The 15836-nt window shown below is 38.5% G+C and overlaps 1 protein-coding gene across 13 annotated transcripts in view; it reads right to left on the reverse strand.

Annotated features, from left to right (window-relative positions):
* The window catches only part of ARHGEF6 (Rac/Cdc42 guanine nucleotide exchange factor 6), a 120077-nt gene that overhangs the window by 10713 nt on the left and 93528 nt on the right, over positions 1 to 15836 (reverse strand). For 5 of the 13 annotated variants that reach the window (XM_015444051.4, XM_015444053.4, XM_065538743.2 and 2 more), the window contains 9 exons: positions 13918 to 14056; positions 11252 to 11311; positions 9166 to 9312; positions 6227 to 6313; positions 5360 to 5438; positions 4201 to 4346; positions 3000 to 3137; positions 1407 to 1427; positions 103 to 196 (listed from right to left, as the gene is read on the reverse strand). In XM_015444051.4, the coding sequence (XP_015299537.2) occupies positions 103 to 196; positions 1407 to 1427; positions 3000 to 3137; positions 4201 to 4346; positions 5360 to 5438; positions 6227 to 6313; positions 9166 to 9312; positions 11252 to 11311; positions 13918 to 14056 (911 nt within the window). The remainder of the gene's footprint in view (positions 1 to 102; positions 197 to 1406; positions 1428 to 2999; positions 3138 to 4200; positions 4347 to 5359; positions 5439 to 6226; positions 6314 to 9165; positions 9313 to 11251; positions 11312 to 13917; positions 14057 to 15836) is intronic. The other 8 variants (XM_005594706.5, XM_074029310.1, XM_074029312.1 and 5 more) reach the window with 3 other exon arrangements.

The following is a 15836-nucleotide window of genomic DNA, read 5'->3' on the forward strand; positions in this document are numbered from 1 at the left end:
AAAATTGCTCCAATCATCTGCTTTCAAATAAATCCTCACATAAAAGAAGATTCTCATGTTAATTTATCCATAAACAACTTTCAGAAAGTACAAAACACATACTTTTCCTAATCACATATTCCTCCTCTGATGGTTTTCTCTCAGTCTTCCTTTTATGAAGAAATTTCTTCATCGTTTTAGGGCTTTTACTAGACTCCTGTAAGGACAGAGGTTTCTTAATGAATTAAAATTCTCCCTCAAAAACAAAAGTAAAAACACGAGTGAAACTAAATAGGATTCCTCTCCCTTATTTTGACAGTCTCAGTTAGGAGTACATCAATGTTTAACACTATGCACAATTAAAATGGTTCCAATAAACTCTAAAAGGTTAAATAAAACAGAGGCAATGACATTATCCTCTCAATTTGCACACAGGTGGGACTAAGAGTGGAGTGTGCCTACTGAAGACGTGGCAGATTCTCCTGGAGGCCAAATGGCTTTAGGGAACCATCTGCAGAGAAAGTAAGGGATGTCACCCTAAAAACGTAACAGTATTCCTAATTTGGCTTACATTCCCCACTGATACAGTTTTAGGGGAACTAAGCCACTGTAACCACTAATGTAGTATTGATCACTTTTCAAAGAGCTTCAGAGCTATTTAAATAATTCTGCCTTAGAAACAGTCCCAAAAAGAAGAATATAATTTCCATTTGTGAGACAGGAAAACTAAGGCAGAGAGACTAAGTCATTTTTCTGCAGAGAGAAGAATCAAATGAAGGATTTCCTAATAAATAATTTTGGGTTAGAAGTAACACACCCACAGCCAAACTTAATTTTTCATATATAAAGCCATGTATTTAACTAGTAGACAAAATAAATGTATTGAATTTGTTTTTGCCATATGAGTAACCAGCAGGTCAAAAAAATACTCATTGACAATATCCTTAATCCTTAATCCAATAATCTGTAAACAGATTAGCAACTTAGACTTAGGAAAAATCTCTCATGATCACCTTATCCCAGCTTTCCAAGAAATGTGTATACATGGAGCATGGATATTAATTATTAATAGTAGCTTAAAAATACAGGAAACAAATCATTTAATTCATTTCACTCAGCCACAGTACTTATACTTGAAAAAAGACAGATATGAAAAACTCTCACATGACAAAAATAACAGGAAAAAGCAGCACTTTAAAAAAAACGCAGGAAAATGGGGCATTTTAGGGCATTATGACATTTTTATATGTATTTCACACAAGCCTGCTTTTTCAACAAAGTACTTACATGTCAGAATTGCATCTTCATATTTTAGCCACCAATTACAACAAGGGACAAAACAAGCATAAGGGAAAGCTTCATTCATCAAAGGTTACAGCACAGCATTATGATGTCACTGTAAGCCAAAGATATTGTTCTACCCTTACCTTTAAGATATAAGACATCCTCTAAAATGAATATGTAAAGAAAGAGAAGATGAGCGTGAGAGGTCGATGGTTATAATGACCAAATCCACTTATCAATAATTCTAAAACAACATTTGAAATGTTAGTGTTATCATAAATTACACAGAGGGAATATAATCACATTTCCCACATTAGTTTCAGATGCAATATTATCATGCAAAAGCCTGAGGAATACAGTTCTGTGCAGAATAACAAATGCTGAAAACAACTGAAATACATACTATCTAGTAGGAATATATTAATAACTCTTTTCCCCCAGCAGAAACGAAGTGATCATGCCTTAGTTTTAATAGATTAGTTATGTGAAGGATTAAGTCAACTTTACTCTTCAAAGCTCACCTTAATTTGAACTTAGTAACTGATAATTACAAAATATCCGTCATTAAAAAGGAGACCGAGGTAACTATGAAGTGGCACTCCTGGTTTACATAATCAAAGAAGAAAATTGGATGACTGCAAGAATTGCAGGTAAATTTCCAAAGTAAATCTGTGGGACTGCTTCCTGACCAAATTCTAAATACAGTTACATAACAAAGATTCAGTTCAAGGGTTGTTTGTCCTATCATGTCAAGTTGAAAGGATCAAAACATCCTCCAGTGTCCAAATATTGTCTTATTTTTACTGCACTTAGAGTTGGTAGCAACAATTAATCGAAACAAAAGCATGGTGGTTTAAATCAAAACACTCAAAATTGAGCTGAGTCTGCATCACTCATCAAAACACACATTTGATCTAGAAATATATGCTGCCTTTGCCCCATAATTCTAAGACTCATCTCATAACTGTCACAAACTTAATCTTCACCCAATGAGACTGATTTAAAGAACAGTTACTAATAAATGAGTATCTTTTCTGAAATCTGAAATGTTTTGAGACAGGTTAGGGATAAAGCCACTGTTTGGATGGAAAAGTAATACTCCACACAGTTACAGAAGCTAGTGAGTGACACTTCCTGACTGCAACTTCTAGAGAAAAAAAAAATACACAAAACCTTTAAATCCCCACACTACCCAAATATCAAATGGCCTTTAAGGTTGTCTCTGAGAAGCCTCTTTTTAAAAGACACTCCTTTCATCAAATTCTTTTCTCATTCCAATTGAAGCAAATATCACTTTTATAGTTTGGACTCATAGCTTGGTCCCATAACACTTTACTAATTTGGTTCAAATTGATCAAAATGATCCCAAATGCTGAATTAGGTCTGCTTCATTGGCAACTCAACTACAATGAAGTAGCTCTTGAGATTTGTGTACATTATTAATGAATCTAAAGAATTATCATAATAATCATTAAGGTAAACCAGAGGCACTTCAGGAGGAGACTGGGAACACTCAGGCAGTGCACATAGATCCTATAGATATTCAGTACATATTTGCAGATGGATAATGGGAAACGGAAAATTAAGAAACCAAACAAATCACTGAGTCTAGCAATTCAAGACTGACTCACATATACCACCTATCTTAAATTCTAGCACATTCCCACAGAACTATTTGTAACAAGCTATGAAATTAACTTGTCAGAAGCATTTTATACCATAGGTAGCAAAATTACCTCTTTATAACCTAGTGCTGCTGATGGTCTAAGTGGAGGTGCAGGTCGTAGACAACTTAAACTCCACGGTTTTATAATTTGAGGAGGCTCCAAGGGTCCTCGGGGCTGTCCAGTAGAGCTAAAAGACTGGGAAAATGTCTGATGAGATGTTGGCAATCTGCCATCTGAACCCGACCTTGTGCCACACAGTGAGAGAACAACAATAGCTTCATTGGATCAGCAAAGACAGCCATAGAAAGGGATAGACGGAAGAACAAAAGTCTCCAGTTTGAGAACTGGCTCTTTCCAGTCAAGATTACGGGGTCTCTAAGAAACAGCACAAAATTGACTCAACATTCCATGATCCTGTCCTCTCTTTCTCATCTGGAATTTAATTAATTTAATTTTCTTTCCTCTGTAAGGAAAGAAAATGGAGTAGCAGTCAACATTTGAGTTCAGTGATATGTTTGGCACTCTGGTAGGTGCTTAAATAGATTATTTCATGAGAACAGCCTAAAACATAGACTCAGTCAAGTGAAGTAACTAACTAGTAATTGGCAAAGCCAAGATTTGAACCCAGATCTGAAGCCAAAGCCCATATTCTTCCGACCACAACACACAGTGCTCAAAACTGGAATTTTGGCATCATAGGTTTGTATGTTAACAAACAACACAGTATATCTTCCATCTCACTCAGCAAGTACAGTAAAATCTCATCAATTCAAATTCCAAAGTGTAAATTTGTGATAACTCAGAAAGAGACAATGCTGAAAGTTTACCTTTGAAGAAGGTTACTGAGCAAATGTGAGAGCATGAGTGAGATGACATGGAGATGTTTAAGTACTTAGGGAGGTAAACTATTTGTTTCTACTTAGCCCATTGTTAGTAGGAGAGTAACCATTGCTGATTGAAATAAGCCTTGCTTATCATTAAAATATTTTAGCAGGACTTCTGGTTAGAAATACTTTGCTAGCAGTTAGTTGGGGTACCTGAATACTGTCAAACAGAACTGCACACCTCTAAGTAAACCTTTTCATTAATTTGGATGGGCCTCATAATGAGAAATCAGAATGAGTGAGGTTTAACTGTACTTCAAAATCTACAAATATAGGCTGCCCAAAAGGCTGAGGGTGTGCTTGTTGCTTCTTCTAAATAAGTCTCCAGCAGGCAGGAGTTGATGAAAGACTCAATAATCTCTGGACAGAACACATGGACTACTTACGGAATGAGCACTGCATGATGACGATGAGGTTTTGGATAATGAACTGCAAGAAGCAGGTCCTCTGATCAGTCTGTTCAGCTGCTCTAACCATTCCTGGAAGTCCTGGTTGTTGTTGCAATGGACCACAATTCTCTCCACCACATTACCTACATCCCCCAATTATGATCAATTTGAAAACAGAAGGCAAGGAAAAACTTGAGCTTCTCCCATTCATAAATACACTTCATGCAACTAGGACTTGGGTGTGTATTTTCAGGGGTTTTCATACCTATGGGATAACCCTGTTGAAATTTCTACAGCAGAAACAGATAACCTGTGATGATAAAGTATATAAATATTCATGTCTGATTTAGAAAACTGTCCTTGATTTTTACTGCTTACAGAAGCTTAAAAGTAGTGTAAAACTTCACTATATACAAACTTGCAATCCAAAAACGTAAGTACATAGTCCATCTAGTTAAGTCTAAAGTGGGAATATTGTACTGGTTCCCCCAGTATCAATGTTGGAACAAGATCCAATTAAGACTATTTACAACCTTTTGGCAAATACTAAACCTTAGGCTCCTTCTTGGGAAAGAAGAGGGTAAGGCCATGATCCCAGTCTTAGCCACTGTGCCATATCAGCACCAACAGTGAAGCCACTACATATAAATGACACAGGCCTGGCAAAAGGGATCATAAGCTAAAATGTCAGGGAGAATTACTGAAGCCTGGCATTATGCTCAATTTGTGAAGAAAGTTTGATGTCTTTTCAGAACTTTTTAGAAATACAACCAAGTCTTACTAACTCATGGGCTGATGATAAAATTGCTGATAAAAGTCCATATCTTTGGCTCCTCTGCCACCAGGGAACAAATGACAGAAGGGAAGAAAATTGCATTTACATCAGTCCATTTTGTTATTCCTTAGCTCTCACAAGTAGCTCTTATGCAACAGAAGATTGAAACTAATGGCAAAGCCATGGCTTTTGAATGAGAGGAGACTTCTCTGTGCTATTGCTGTACCCTAATTATCCCAGGAAATGGAATATACTTTGCCATGCCTGCGTAAAATTTGCTCGTGGCCTATGTAACTGAAAATAATGGCATTTATTTATTAAATTCCCCTTCATTCCAAAAAGAATTGGAAGTAGTTACATGAAAAAGAGAAAATTACCTACCAGTGATTTCAAATGTGCAGTCATTCCCTTCAATTTCATCTAATCTAGTCACCACCGTTCCTGCTATTGGTATTTTTCCCTATTAGAAAAAGAACATTCTCATTAATTCTGCAGTCATACAGGTCTCTGTTTATTTCACTTAGATTTGCTGACCCTCTCAGCACTGCAAAATTATGGCTAGACGTATTTTTCCACTATGTCAAGAGCAGATAATATGATTCCCTGTTCTAAATTTTAATCAGACTAAGAAAGCAAGGGGAAAATGTGGATTGTGTTTGGCTAACACACCCTAAACTATAAGATCAGGATTTACAAAGCAGTTTCCTTTTCTAATATATTTTCATAAGAATCAGTAAAAAAAAGTGAAGGCTCAGATGTTATAAAAACTATTAATTGTCAGGCCAAGATGTAACAGGCAATAGTAACTTATAATGCTCTATATCTTGGGAGTTGACTGAGGGACGTTTAATTTCCTAAGGAATAACATGCTTCTTTAGAAGCCTGAATCATGTGCTGTGACTATAATAAGACAAACATAGGAGCAGGTCCCAGCTTTATGTTTTCTCAGCAATAATGACATGGGCCTGTACAATACTGCTGCTAATTTATCTAGTTTCCATTTATGCATGCAAAACCTAGTGCATAACTAAAGCGGTGGATATATTCAAGATAAACTCATTATACTAATACAAAGGTCTTTGATCTAAGGAACATCTGCTCTTACAAGCTCTTTAATTACAATGAAGGGTCAGAACATTCTGGTTCTCCTGGCTTGAGCTTTTAATGCCATAGTGGAGATACTGCATCTGGATGGAAACCTGTTTTCATTAGCGGGTCTGCTATGTGTTTTATGTGAAATCTACTAACCTGATAGATAAAGCCACTCATCCGAGGACTTGCAGATAACATTATCAGGACATTTGAAAATAACATAAGGTACCGCTCCTCTTTTTCCTGAGAGAGAATGAACAATAACACATGAAGAACAGAATTGGACATTTTATCTGTTGAAAATTTCTGGAATCACTGCCTTATAACATAGACCTTATATAAACAACTGAAACGTTAACAATAATTTTTTTAAAAGATACCCAACTTGAAAACATAAAACTAGTTGAATTTTACTTTGACATGGATATAAACCCACAGTTTATCACTCTTCTTCCTATACATAACAATTAAATACAAATAACCATGCTTGCTTTCCATGTATGAAAGCCTGAGGAGTCACCACAGTTTATGCAGCCAGTGAGATGTGCTAGACCTGGGCACAAAATAAGTCTCCAGGTTCACAAAATGAAAATATGTTTTACTTTGAAAAAATGGCAAAATGAAGGGGTTTTCAGGTGATAAGAAATTTAGTATGCTCTAACGTGTTAAAGTCATATTCATAAAATTAACTTTAGTCATTAAGAACAAGATAATTATTGGATTTATGTAAAATGTAAAAGTAGATACACTTTTTTTTTTTTTTTTTTCGAGATGGAGTTTCGCTCTTTTTGCCCAGGTTGGAGTGCAATGGCACAATCTCGGCTCACCGCAACCTCCACCTCCCGGGTTCAAGCAATTCTCCTGCCTCAGCCTTCCAAGTAGCTGGGATTACAGGTATGTGCCATCACTCCTGGCTAATTTTGTATTTTAGTAGAGATGGGGTTTTTCCATGTTGGTCAGGGTGGTCTCAAACTCCCGACTTCAGGTGATCCACCCACCTTGGCCTCCCATACACTTTTTTAATGGCACTGAGGAAACCTCGACACATGAGGGCTGCTGTGAGCCCCTTCAACAGATATGCAATTAGTATACGCAAAAATTACATTTAGCTTCCATGCCCAGTCATCTTAGCTGAAATTATCCTTATGCCTGTCTCCATCTCCTTCCTTCCATTTGAGAAGAGCAACCCTTCCAGGCTAACTATTCTAACAAGTGCTCCACATTCTCTCACATCTTTGTCTCACTTAGTTTTCCTCTACAGACATCTCCTCTTCTTCTCCCAGCATCCTCTTCTGTTTTACTAGCTTTTCCTCTTTTTCTTTAACATATGTACACCTCCTATCCTAACAGACCTTGGCTTGCCCCCATGTGGCTCTTTATGCATAATATCCCATTTCTTGACATTTTATTGCCAAATTACTTGCTGCCTTCATTTTCTCTGCATTGATCCATCCCTAACTGCACCCTCCTTGCTCTTGCAAAGTCATCAATAACTGCCTTCTAGCAAAATCCAATGGCTTCCTCTTGGTCCTCACATTCCTTGCCCTCTGAACCTTCAGCAGCAGTCAGCACACTGGCCATTTTCAAATGCTCCTCGTGGAATTTCCATGACACCATGCTCCCCCAGTTCTTCTCTACCTTCCTCTTTGTCTTTTTATTTTTTCTGGCACTGATTCCTCCTGCCTTCACCCAAGAGGTTTATCCCAAAGGTGTGAATGACTAATAGTTAGACTCACTGCATTAACCTTCCCTGGGGTATCTGCATTTTAAATGAGATTGCTTATTAACCCAAAGTAATGAATCTCTGCCAAAGACGTGTCAGAGAGTGTAGGAAGATGTTTTGGAAGAAGGAAGACAATTCTAACACCTGATAAATCAAACCAGGTGCCATAATCAACCTTTCTCCCTTTCCCTGGCCCCTTCTTAAAAGAAATAATCCATCTTCAGCTCCCGCCCCCCCACCAACCCCCCGGGCTTCTCTCTGGATATTTGCTTCCTAGGAAGGCACATCTGTTAGGGACATCTAAGTCTCTGCCTCTAACTCTGACCTCTCACTCACATTTCCATACTACGTTAACAGTTGCCTATGGTACATCTCCACCCGGATATCTACAGGTCTAAAATTATATTCTTCATCTCCTCTAGCCCAGGGGCACCACTTCCTGTTGACTTTCCCTTCTAAAGATGCCTCCAATTTGCCCCTTCTCTCCATTCCCTCTGTCACCACTGTCTTAGGGGACTCCTTCTCACTTTCCATCCCAGCTGGCCTTTCTGCTTCTCGTCCATTCCCTCCAGTTCATTTGACATATATGGGTGTCAGATTAGTGTGAAACATCCCTTTCAGAGTGTTGTTCTATGACTCTGGACTCTTTCATTATTTCCCACGGCCTGCTGCATCCATCTGAACTACTCTTGCCTGATGTCAAGCTTCTGCATAATCTAATTCAACCTGACTCTATCAGTCTTTTACTATGGCCAAGTTGCTTCTTTTGCTCCCTACAGGCTGGTTTCCTTACTGTGCTGCAGCAAACCAAAGCCACATTTCTATTCTCTCCTAAGTAACAATGACCTCTGCCTTGTGAAATCCTCCCCTTTTGTTTTTGTGCCCCCTCCTCAATTCCTGTCTCCATAAGGTCTTCTTGATCTCTCCCTCCTGTGAACTTTTATGGACTCTATTGTTGAGATTGCAAAATCGAACGTTGACTATTTGGTTTGTTTGCTAGTTGCAACTTGTGTTTTAGTCTGTTTTTAATGAGTTCTTTGAAAACAGGGATCATTCTTGTTCTTTTCTCCTATCTCCCACAGCACCTAGCAGAATGTTGAGCAAAGAATAGGTGCTCAGCTTCTGATTTCAATGTTGTACCATTTCACTTTGATGGAAGAACAAGGAAGAAAAACTACTTAAGAGGCTCAGGCAGGAGGATCGCTTGAACCCAGGAGGCAGAGGTTGCAGGAGGCAGAGGTTGCAGTGAGTCAAGATGGCACCACTGCACTCCAGCCTGGGTGATGGAACAAGACTCTGTCAAAAAAAAAAAAAAAAAGGAAGAAAAATATGAAAGATGGAAGAAATGATGTTGAGATTTGAAACACCTTACCTCACATGCTCCATACTGCACCATTACTTGTGACATAAAAATCACACTTCCCAAGTTTTTAATATCTTCTCCTTCCCATGCCTGAATAGGTTCGGACAGTATCTGTAACTCCAGCTGTTTTCTCTTCCTCAGATCTTGACATTGCCCCTACAGAACCAAAGCAGAACATAATGGAATAGGAATTCTTATGAAATAGACTAAAATAAGACCAAAGTAAGATGTGGCTTCTGACTCTTTGGTTCCCATTGAGTCCCTATTTCCTCATCATGAATCCCATGACCAGGTCTGTTTTTGATAGACAGAAAGATCCACTACCCTAAATCTCTAGGCTTGAGCCCCCAAAAGTTTTGTGAGGGAGGCCTATTTTTCATTTTGCCAAAGCGTCAAAACAAAATGCTAGAAAGAGCTTATTTCTCTCTCCCTGTAAAGAACATGGGAAAGCAAGCAGCCAAATCACACTGACCAGAGCCAGGTGAGGACCTAGTAGATTCAGATCTACTGGTTGGTGCCCCTGCTTGAGCTCCTCTTACGTTGTCTATCTTTGCATAAATAGGGCTTTAGTGACAAAATAATTGTATTTCGAACATATGCTCAATTTCCAACAAGGTAACATCCTGAAAATAATAAAAAACAAAAAATTTCTCCTGGAGTTATAGTGAAAGAGAAAATTAAATTCTTTATGCCACAGTGAATCAAACTGATAATGAAACCTAGGCACTACTGTACTTTCTTTAAGGACCAAGATTGCTATGAAAAAAATACTAAATTAGTTATTATTTCTAAAAGGATTGGAAAAAAGAGATACAACTGAATTTCATGATGACATACTGAAAATTCAAACCAAGAAACAATTTACAGTTTGCCAACACTATGTGGGGTATGAATACTATATATATATATATAGCTTAAGACACTGAGTTTATCTTAGAGTAATTTAACAGCATGCATTCCAAATTGAATACAAAAAATAAGCACATGGCTAGTTCTGTTACTGTTTCCAAATGAATGCAAGATAATATTCTGGGGGGTATATTTTCTACAAAATCTCTGCTGTCCCTTTCAGCTACATGGAAACTCAAAGAAATAAATTCACTGTACACATATTTTAAGAGCACCTATAGTAGGAATAAATATACTAAACCATCAAGGCAAGTTATATAACATAATCAGAAAGAAATATAGGTTTTCAAAAAGACTCATTTTACATTCCTATTTATACAAGAAAAAATAGAACCATAATTATAATAAATGCTGTGGGTTTCACTGGGTTGTTCTATTAGCTTGCACCATGTAAAACTGCCAATATTGGACTGTTTTTGGCATATAACAATGGCAATTTTAACCTAATACTCTGGTCTTCAACTTGTTGTTCAACTACAGACACGTCAATTACTGATCTTTCAACAAGGATTAATAATTAAACATTAGTCCAAATCACTTATAATGCTACAGAATTGTGTAAAATGAAGCTAAGTTTAATCAATTGCCCAAAATGAAGTTTTCTTTCCCCCTAAAATGGCACCAAGTGGTTTTATATCAGTGGGTTCAAGAAGATACATTAACCATCATACTGAAGATACAAGATCACAGGTACTTTTGATAGCAACCTATATAAAGCAATTGCATTTTAGTACTTTGGGTTTTTTCCCCCCTTTTAAATTTGACGAAGGATTTCTTCTTCATATGCAAAGAAAAAACTCATACCCTTTGGCATAACTAGTTGAATCCAGTATTGATGCAAATCAGTGAATGACGAGTTACACAGACTCGTCATTAGGTGAGCAATGGGGGTAAAGACAAAGAGACAAAAGGAAACCCCCCACCTACACACCAATGCTTAATGTGGCTTAATGTGGCTGAGACTGTAAATGTGATTGCTTTATACCCTCAGCCTGGCAACCTTTCTTAGGTAAGCATGATTTTTGGAGGATAAAATTAAATGAAACAATCACTGCTATACTGTCATGAAAGCTTATTATTTCCATTCTAAAGACCTTTGTATAGGGAAAGAAATGTTACATACAAATTGCTCTTTCAGGAATAAAGTATACAAAATGGAGAATTGTGATTTTAAAGTATCACCTACCATGAGAGTTTTGAATGCTACGATTGCTTTCAGAATATCCTGGTGATCTGGATGAGTATCCTATCAAAGGAATACATTTGAAAACAATGTTAGAGGAGAGAGGATCAGCAGTTGTCAAGGGTTAGGGGTAGAAGGAGGGTATGGCCACAAAGATAGCAAGAGAATTTTGGGGGATGATGGAACTGTTCTGTATTTTAATTGTGGTCATGGTAACATGAATCTTTACCTGTGTGAAAACTCATAGAACTGTGCACCAGAAGAAAAATATTAATTTTACTGTATACTAATTTAAAGATTAAAAAATAGAGCAGCATGGAAGCATCTGGAATCTCAGCAACTCTAATTATTAGGTGATTTAGAAATTAAGAGAGTTGGTAATGCATAATATATTTAGTAACTATGTAGCAAAAGGCAAGAGTTCCCATTTCCCTTTTTGCTATTATACTTTGGATAATGACTATTTAATAATAAATATAATAAATAATTATTCGGGGGACATCATTAGGTCATATTGTTGGTAGATGACAGAAGGTAGGGAATGGTGGAAACAAGAGTCGTGGTTAGAGAAAAATCAATCTCTCAGTCGGGCATGGTAGTGCATGCCTATAGTCCCAGCTACTTGGGAGGCTGAGCTGGGAGGATTAGCTGAGCCCAGAGGTCAAGGCTGTGATGAGCTGTGATTGTGCCACTATACTCCAGCCTGGGTGATAGAGTGAGACCCTGTCTCGAAACAAACAAACAACAACAACAAAAATCCAAGAGAAAAATCAATCTAATCCCATTTCCTAAAATGCCTCCATTTTCTTTCAGCAATGTGAACATGGCAGATGGGAAAAGATTCCAAGTTTCATACCATATTTTCCTTCTTAAGCAAGCTCTTACACATGGCCTGCAATCCTGTGGTACTTGCAATTCCGAAAAGTGGACAGATTCAAAAATGGCTTAGAGGAATCCACAATTCCATAACTGTTTATGAAGGGAAGATAGAGATTCTTATGGGTAGATGTGCACCTAACATTGGGGCATATGGGGTATGACTTTTGGAACTCAGCTGGAGTAAGGGACGACTAAATTTCCTGCCCCACTAGTCTCAGGTGATAAAATACAGAGCTGAACAGATTAAGGGCCTGATATAAGCCAAGAATTACATTGCTCATAAAAAGTAAGGTTGTATTCCTTTACAGTAAAATTTATCCTTATCCAAATCAACTGACAGCCAAGAATTTCAGGTTTTATTCTACTGTTACCAGCCATGCCAAATGCTCTGAAATCTGCACAAAGTTTACAGTGGTGAACTAGTACTAAGGGCTTGTATTTTCTGATGATGGGAAATGAGAGGCAGCCAAAGACATGTGACCCACAGCAAATGGAGGCAGGAGGAGAACAGGCTCCACTATAAGAAAGGCTGAGATATAGGATCCAGGCAGCAGGAGCGTCTGGGATTTGTTTCTCCCCAAACTAAGTGCATATTTGTATTTCGACACTGAAAAGTAATAGAAACTGAGGCCACTCGTTTCTGGATTTTTGTGATAAGCAAGGAGGGGCAAACCTCAAACGGTTCAGCAAACTGGTTTAGCTTATGGAAAGGCATCCAGAGGTCAACACCTTCCTGAGCCCTAACTGAAATTTCACACTGACAGGCTTTGCTCACAAGCTCCCCACTGCCTCCAGCTTTCAGGCAGGTCAAATACCCTGAGAATGTGGTTTCGCTCAGAGAACATGCTTTCAATCCTGACAAATGCTGACAAGCCCGGCAAAGTGCGGGTGCACCCTTTTTCTTTAAAGATAATCAAACCCCTTGAAACCTCAAAACCTTTCCCCAGACACAGGAAGAGCAACTAGGGTAAATGCAGCCTCCTCCAGCAGGCCCTCCTCTCCCAGCCACACTTAAATCCCCCATGAACAATCACAAAAGAAAGCCTCAAGGAGCTAGCTCTGCTGATTGGTTTTTCATAACACGAGGCCTTTGGTTCTTGGTGAAAAAATATTCAATTATCAGGCCTCATTGCAAAATCTTAATATTTAGAAAAGATTACAGCTATGCTACAAGAGTTGCAAGTAAACTGTAGGTTTATAAATAAAAATGTGGAGGGACTCTGATGTACATGCATGATGTGTACAGAGATACCACTAATGTTGTACCCATTCATTGGTCTTTAAGGAATACCAGAATCTTCCATTGTCATCCAGAGTCAGGAAATTGAATGATGGCAGAATTCTACAGATAAATATTCCTGTCTATAGTGAACTTGTTCTTTGTACATTCTGATGTTGTTTTTCTTTATCTCCCACGATAAAGTTGGTTAATATACCAGAACCAGAGAAGATTTCTTAGTTGGATTTTGACCAAACTACTGAGAGGGCAAAAGAAAACCCCAGTTAGCAAGTAAGCATAGACTTAAGGGAAGCCACAGGACCAAGGCTTGGAAGAGAAGAGCGAAAAGGGCAAATGATCATTAATACCTAGTAGCAAAGAATAAGGATCTTATTTTGCTGCATAAAGAGGAAAACTAGAAGCCTGAGAGGAGGGAAGAACAGATAAAGTAAACTTTGAATCCAAGACCTTGATTCCTCTGCAAGGCCATTTTGGAGGCAAATTGGCTACGTCCTCCAGAGCACAGGATCATACTTGGCACAGGAGCTTGAAAAAGTTCACCTTCCCTTACCTCCATATGCCGTTCCAACTCTTGCAAGAGAGTAACATATTTCTCCAGTCGCATGAATGGTTTGCTGAGGCTTGTTGTTAAAATGAGGATACCTGGGCTCGATGCACCTTGATTTTCCATGAATTGTTCCAACTCATCACTAGCAAAAGAACAAATATAGTTTTGTTACTGCTGAATATCTCATGTAAAGAATTATCAACCTAAAATTATTTTACTGTATTTCACACAACATAAAGCCAAATAAAAATGCGTTTCACTAGTCCAAACGCTGTTCAATTTGTTTTGGCTCAACTAAATCACGCTTTATTAAGCTCCTTCTGTAAAATCAGCATCCTTTGGTGAGCCAGACAGTCGTGATTCCTGGTGTCATACATTCAACAATTGCTGATTGAGCATCTACTAAGTGACAGGCTCTGTTCTCTGATGGGGCTACAGCAGTAAACAAACAAACAAAAAAATCCCCACCCTTAAGGAGCCTACATTCATGGTCATGAGATATACAGTGTATCAGATGACCCAGAACTTAAAGTATAATTTAAAAAATAGATTTTCTTAATCACTTCAAATGTCCTAGTTACGGACTGGTCAGGTGCCTAAAGATAACAATCCACAAGGTTGTATCACCCACTTGTAATGTTCTAGAATCACTTCCTACATTTAGACACCAGCATGTCTGTATGACTAACCACAAAGTCACTTAGCCCAATATCTAAAACCAGTGCAGCAGGTTAACCAAACACTTACATAAGGCAGTAACTTGATGAAAAAAATGTATTAATATTTTATGAACTGTGTGTTGTAAATGTCTAATTCTAAGCCGGTGCTTTCTCTGCTGTTTAGCACCGTTCCAGATTGTTTACTTTCCACCAACAGGGATATTGAGTCCTGGGGCTGCAAGATCATTTTAATACACATTTAAGCAAAATATACTTAGAGAAGGAAAGCTACTGCCTAAGTGTCAGTTTATGTTGAAACTTCTGCTTTATTACATGGCCCTTTTACCTCTTTGGTTGGCCATGAATATCCAGTCAGTCACAAATCTTCTTGGATCTGTTGATTCGTTCCCATTCCTGCTGCCACTGCCTTAGTTCAGGACTTCAGCTCATCCCATCTGGCTCACTTCAATAGACCAACTGTTTTCCTGGCTTCCAGGCTTTTCCCAGGTCCTGCAGACTACCATTTTAGCCTCACTGCTTTCCTACCCAAGCTCTGAGTGCCTACAAGATCAAGTCTTGACTTTTTAGACTCCTACTGGCTCCACCATCTTTCTCACTACTCCCCAGCAGGAAACCCCTACTGCAAAGCGACCTACTTATTCTCCCTAGAACACATTTTATGCCATGGTTCCCAACTGTGGTGTGCTGCTATAAGGTGTGAAGTGTGTTCCAAAAACTTGCTGTAAGTAATAAAGTACTGGGAGGCTGGAAACAGAGCGGACTGCAGGTTATCCCTATTAATTATAGACACCCACCCACACTCTCCCTTCGTGGGTTTTTCTGAGCAGGAGAGAAAAGATGGAGTTTCAGCTAACGCAACAGCAGCCCAGTGTGGCACGTATGTCAGAGAAAATAAGGGCTGGGAATGGCTGCCTTAATGGAGTCTAGATCACACATGAGAGGTCATATCTAGCAATTGCTGCTATCCTTTTTATTAAACTTACAAAAAATTACAGAGACGGGGTTTTGCCATGTTGCCCAGGCTGGACTCGAACTCCTGGGCTCAAACAATCCTCCCACCTCGGCCTCCCAAAGTGCCGGGACTACAGGCATGAACCACTGCACCCACCCTGCTGCTAATCCTTTTATCAGTTTTTGTAGTCTTGTTCCAGAAGTAGCCAAAAGGAGGGAAATGTCCTAGACTTGGAGTCATAAAACAGAGTTGGCAACCCTGAATGAGTTGCCTGAGCCTCAACTGACTCA

This window comes from Macaca fascicularis, chromosome X, assembly GCF_037993035.2.
Source record: "Macaca fascicularis isolate 582-1 chromosome X, T2T-MFA8v1.1".
Taxonomy (NCBI): Eukaryota; Metazoa; Chordata; class Mammalia; order Primates; family Cercopithecidae; genus Macaca; species Macaca fascicularis.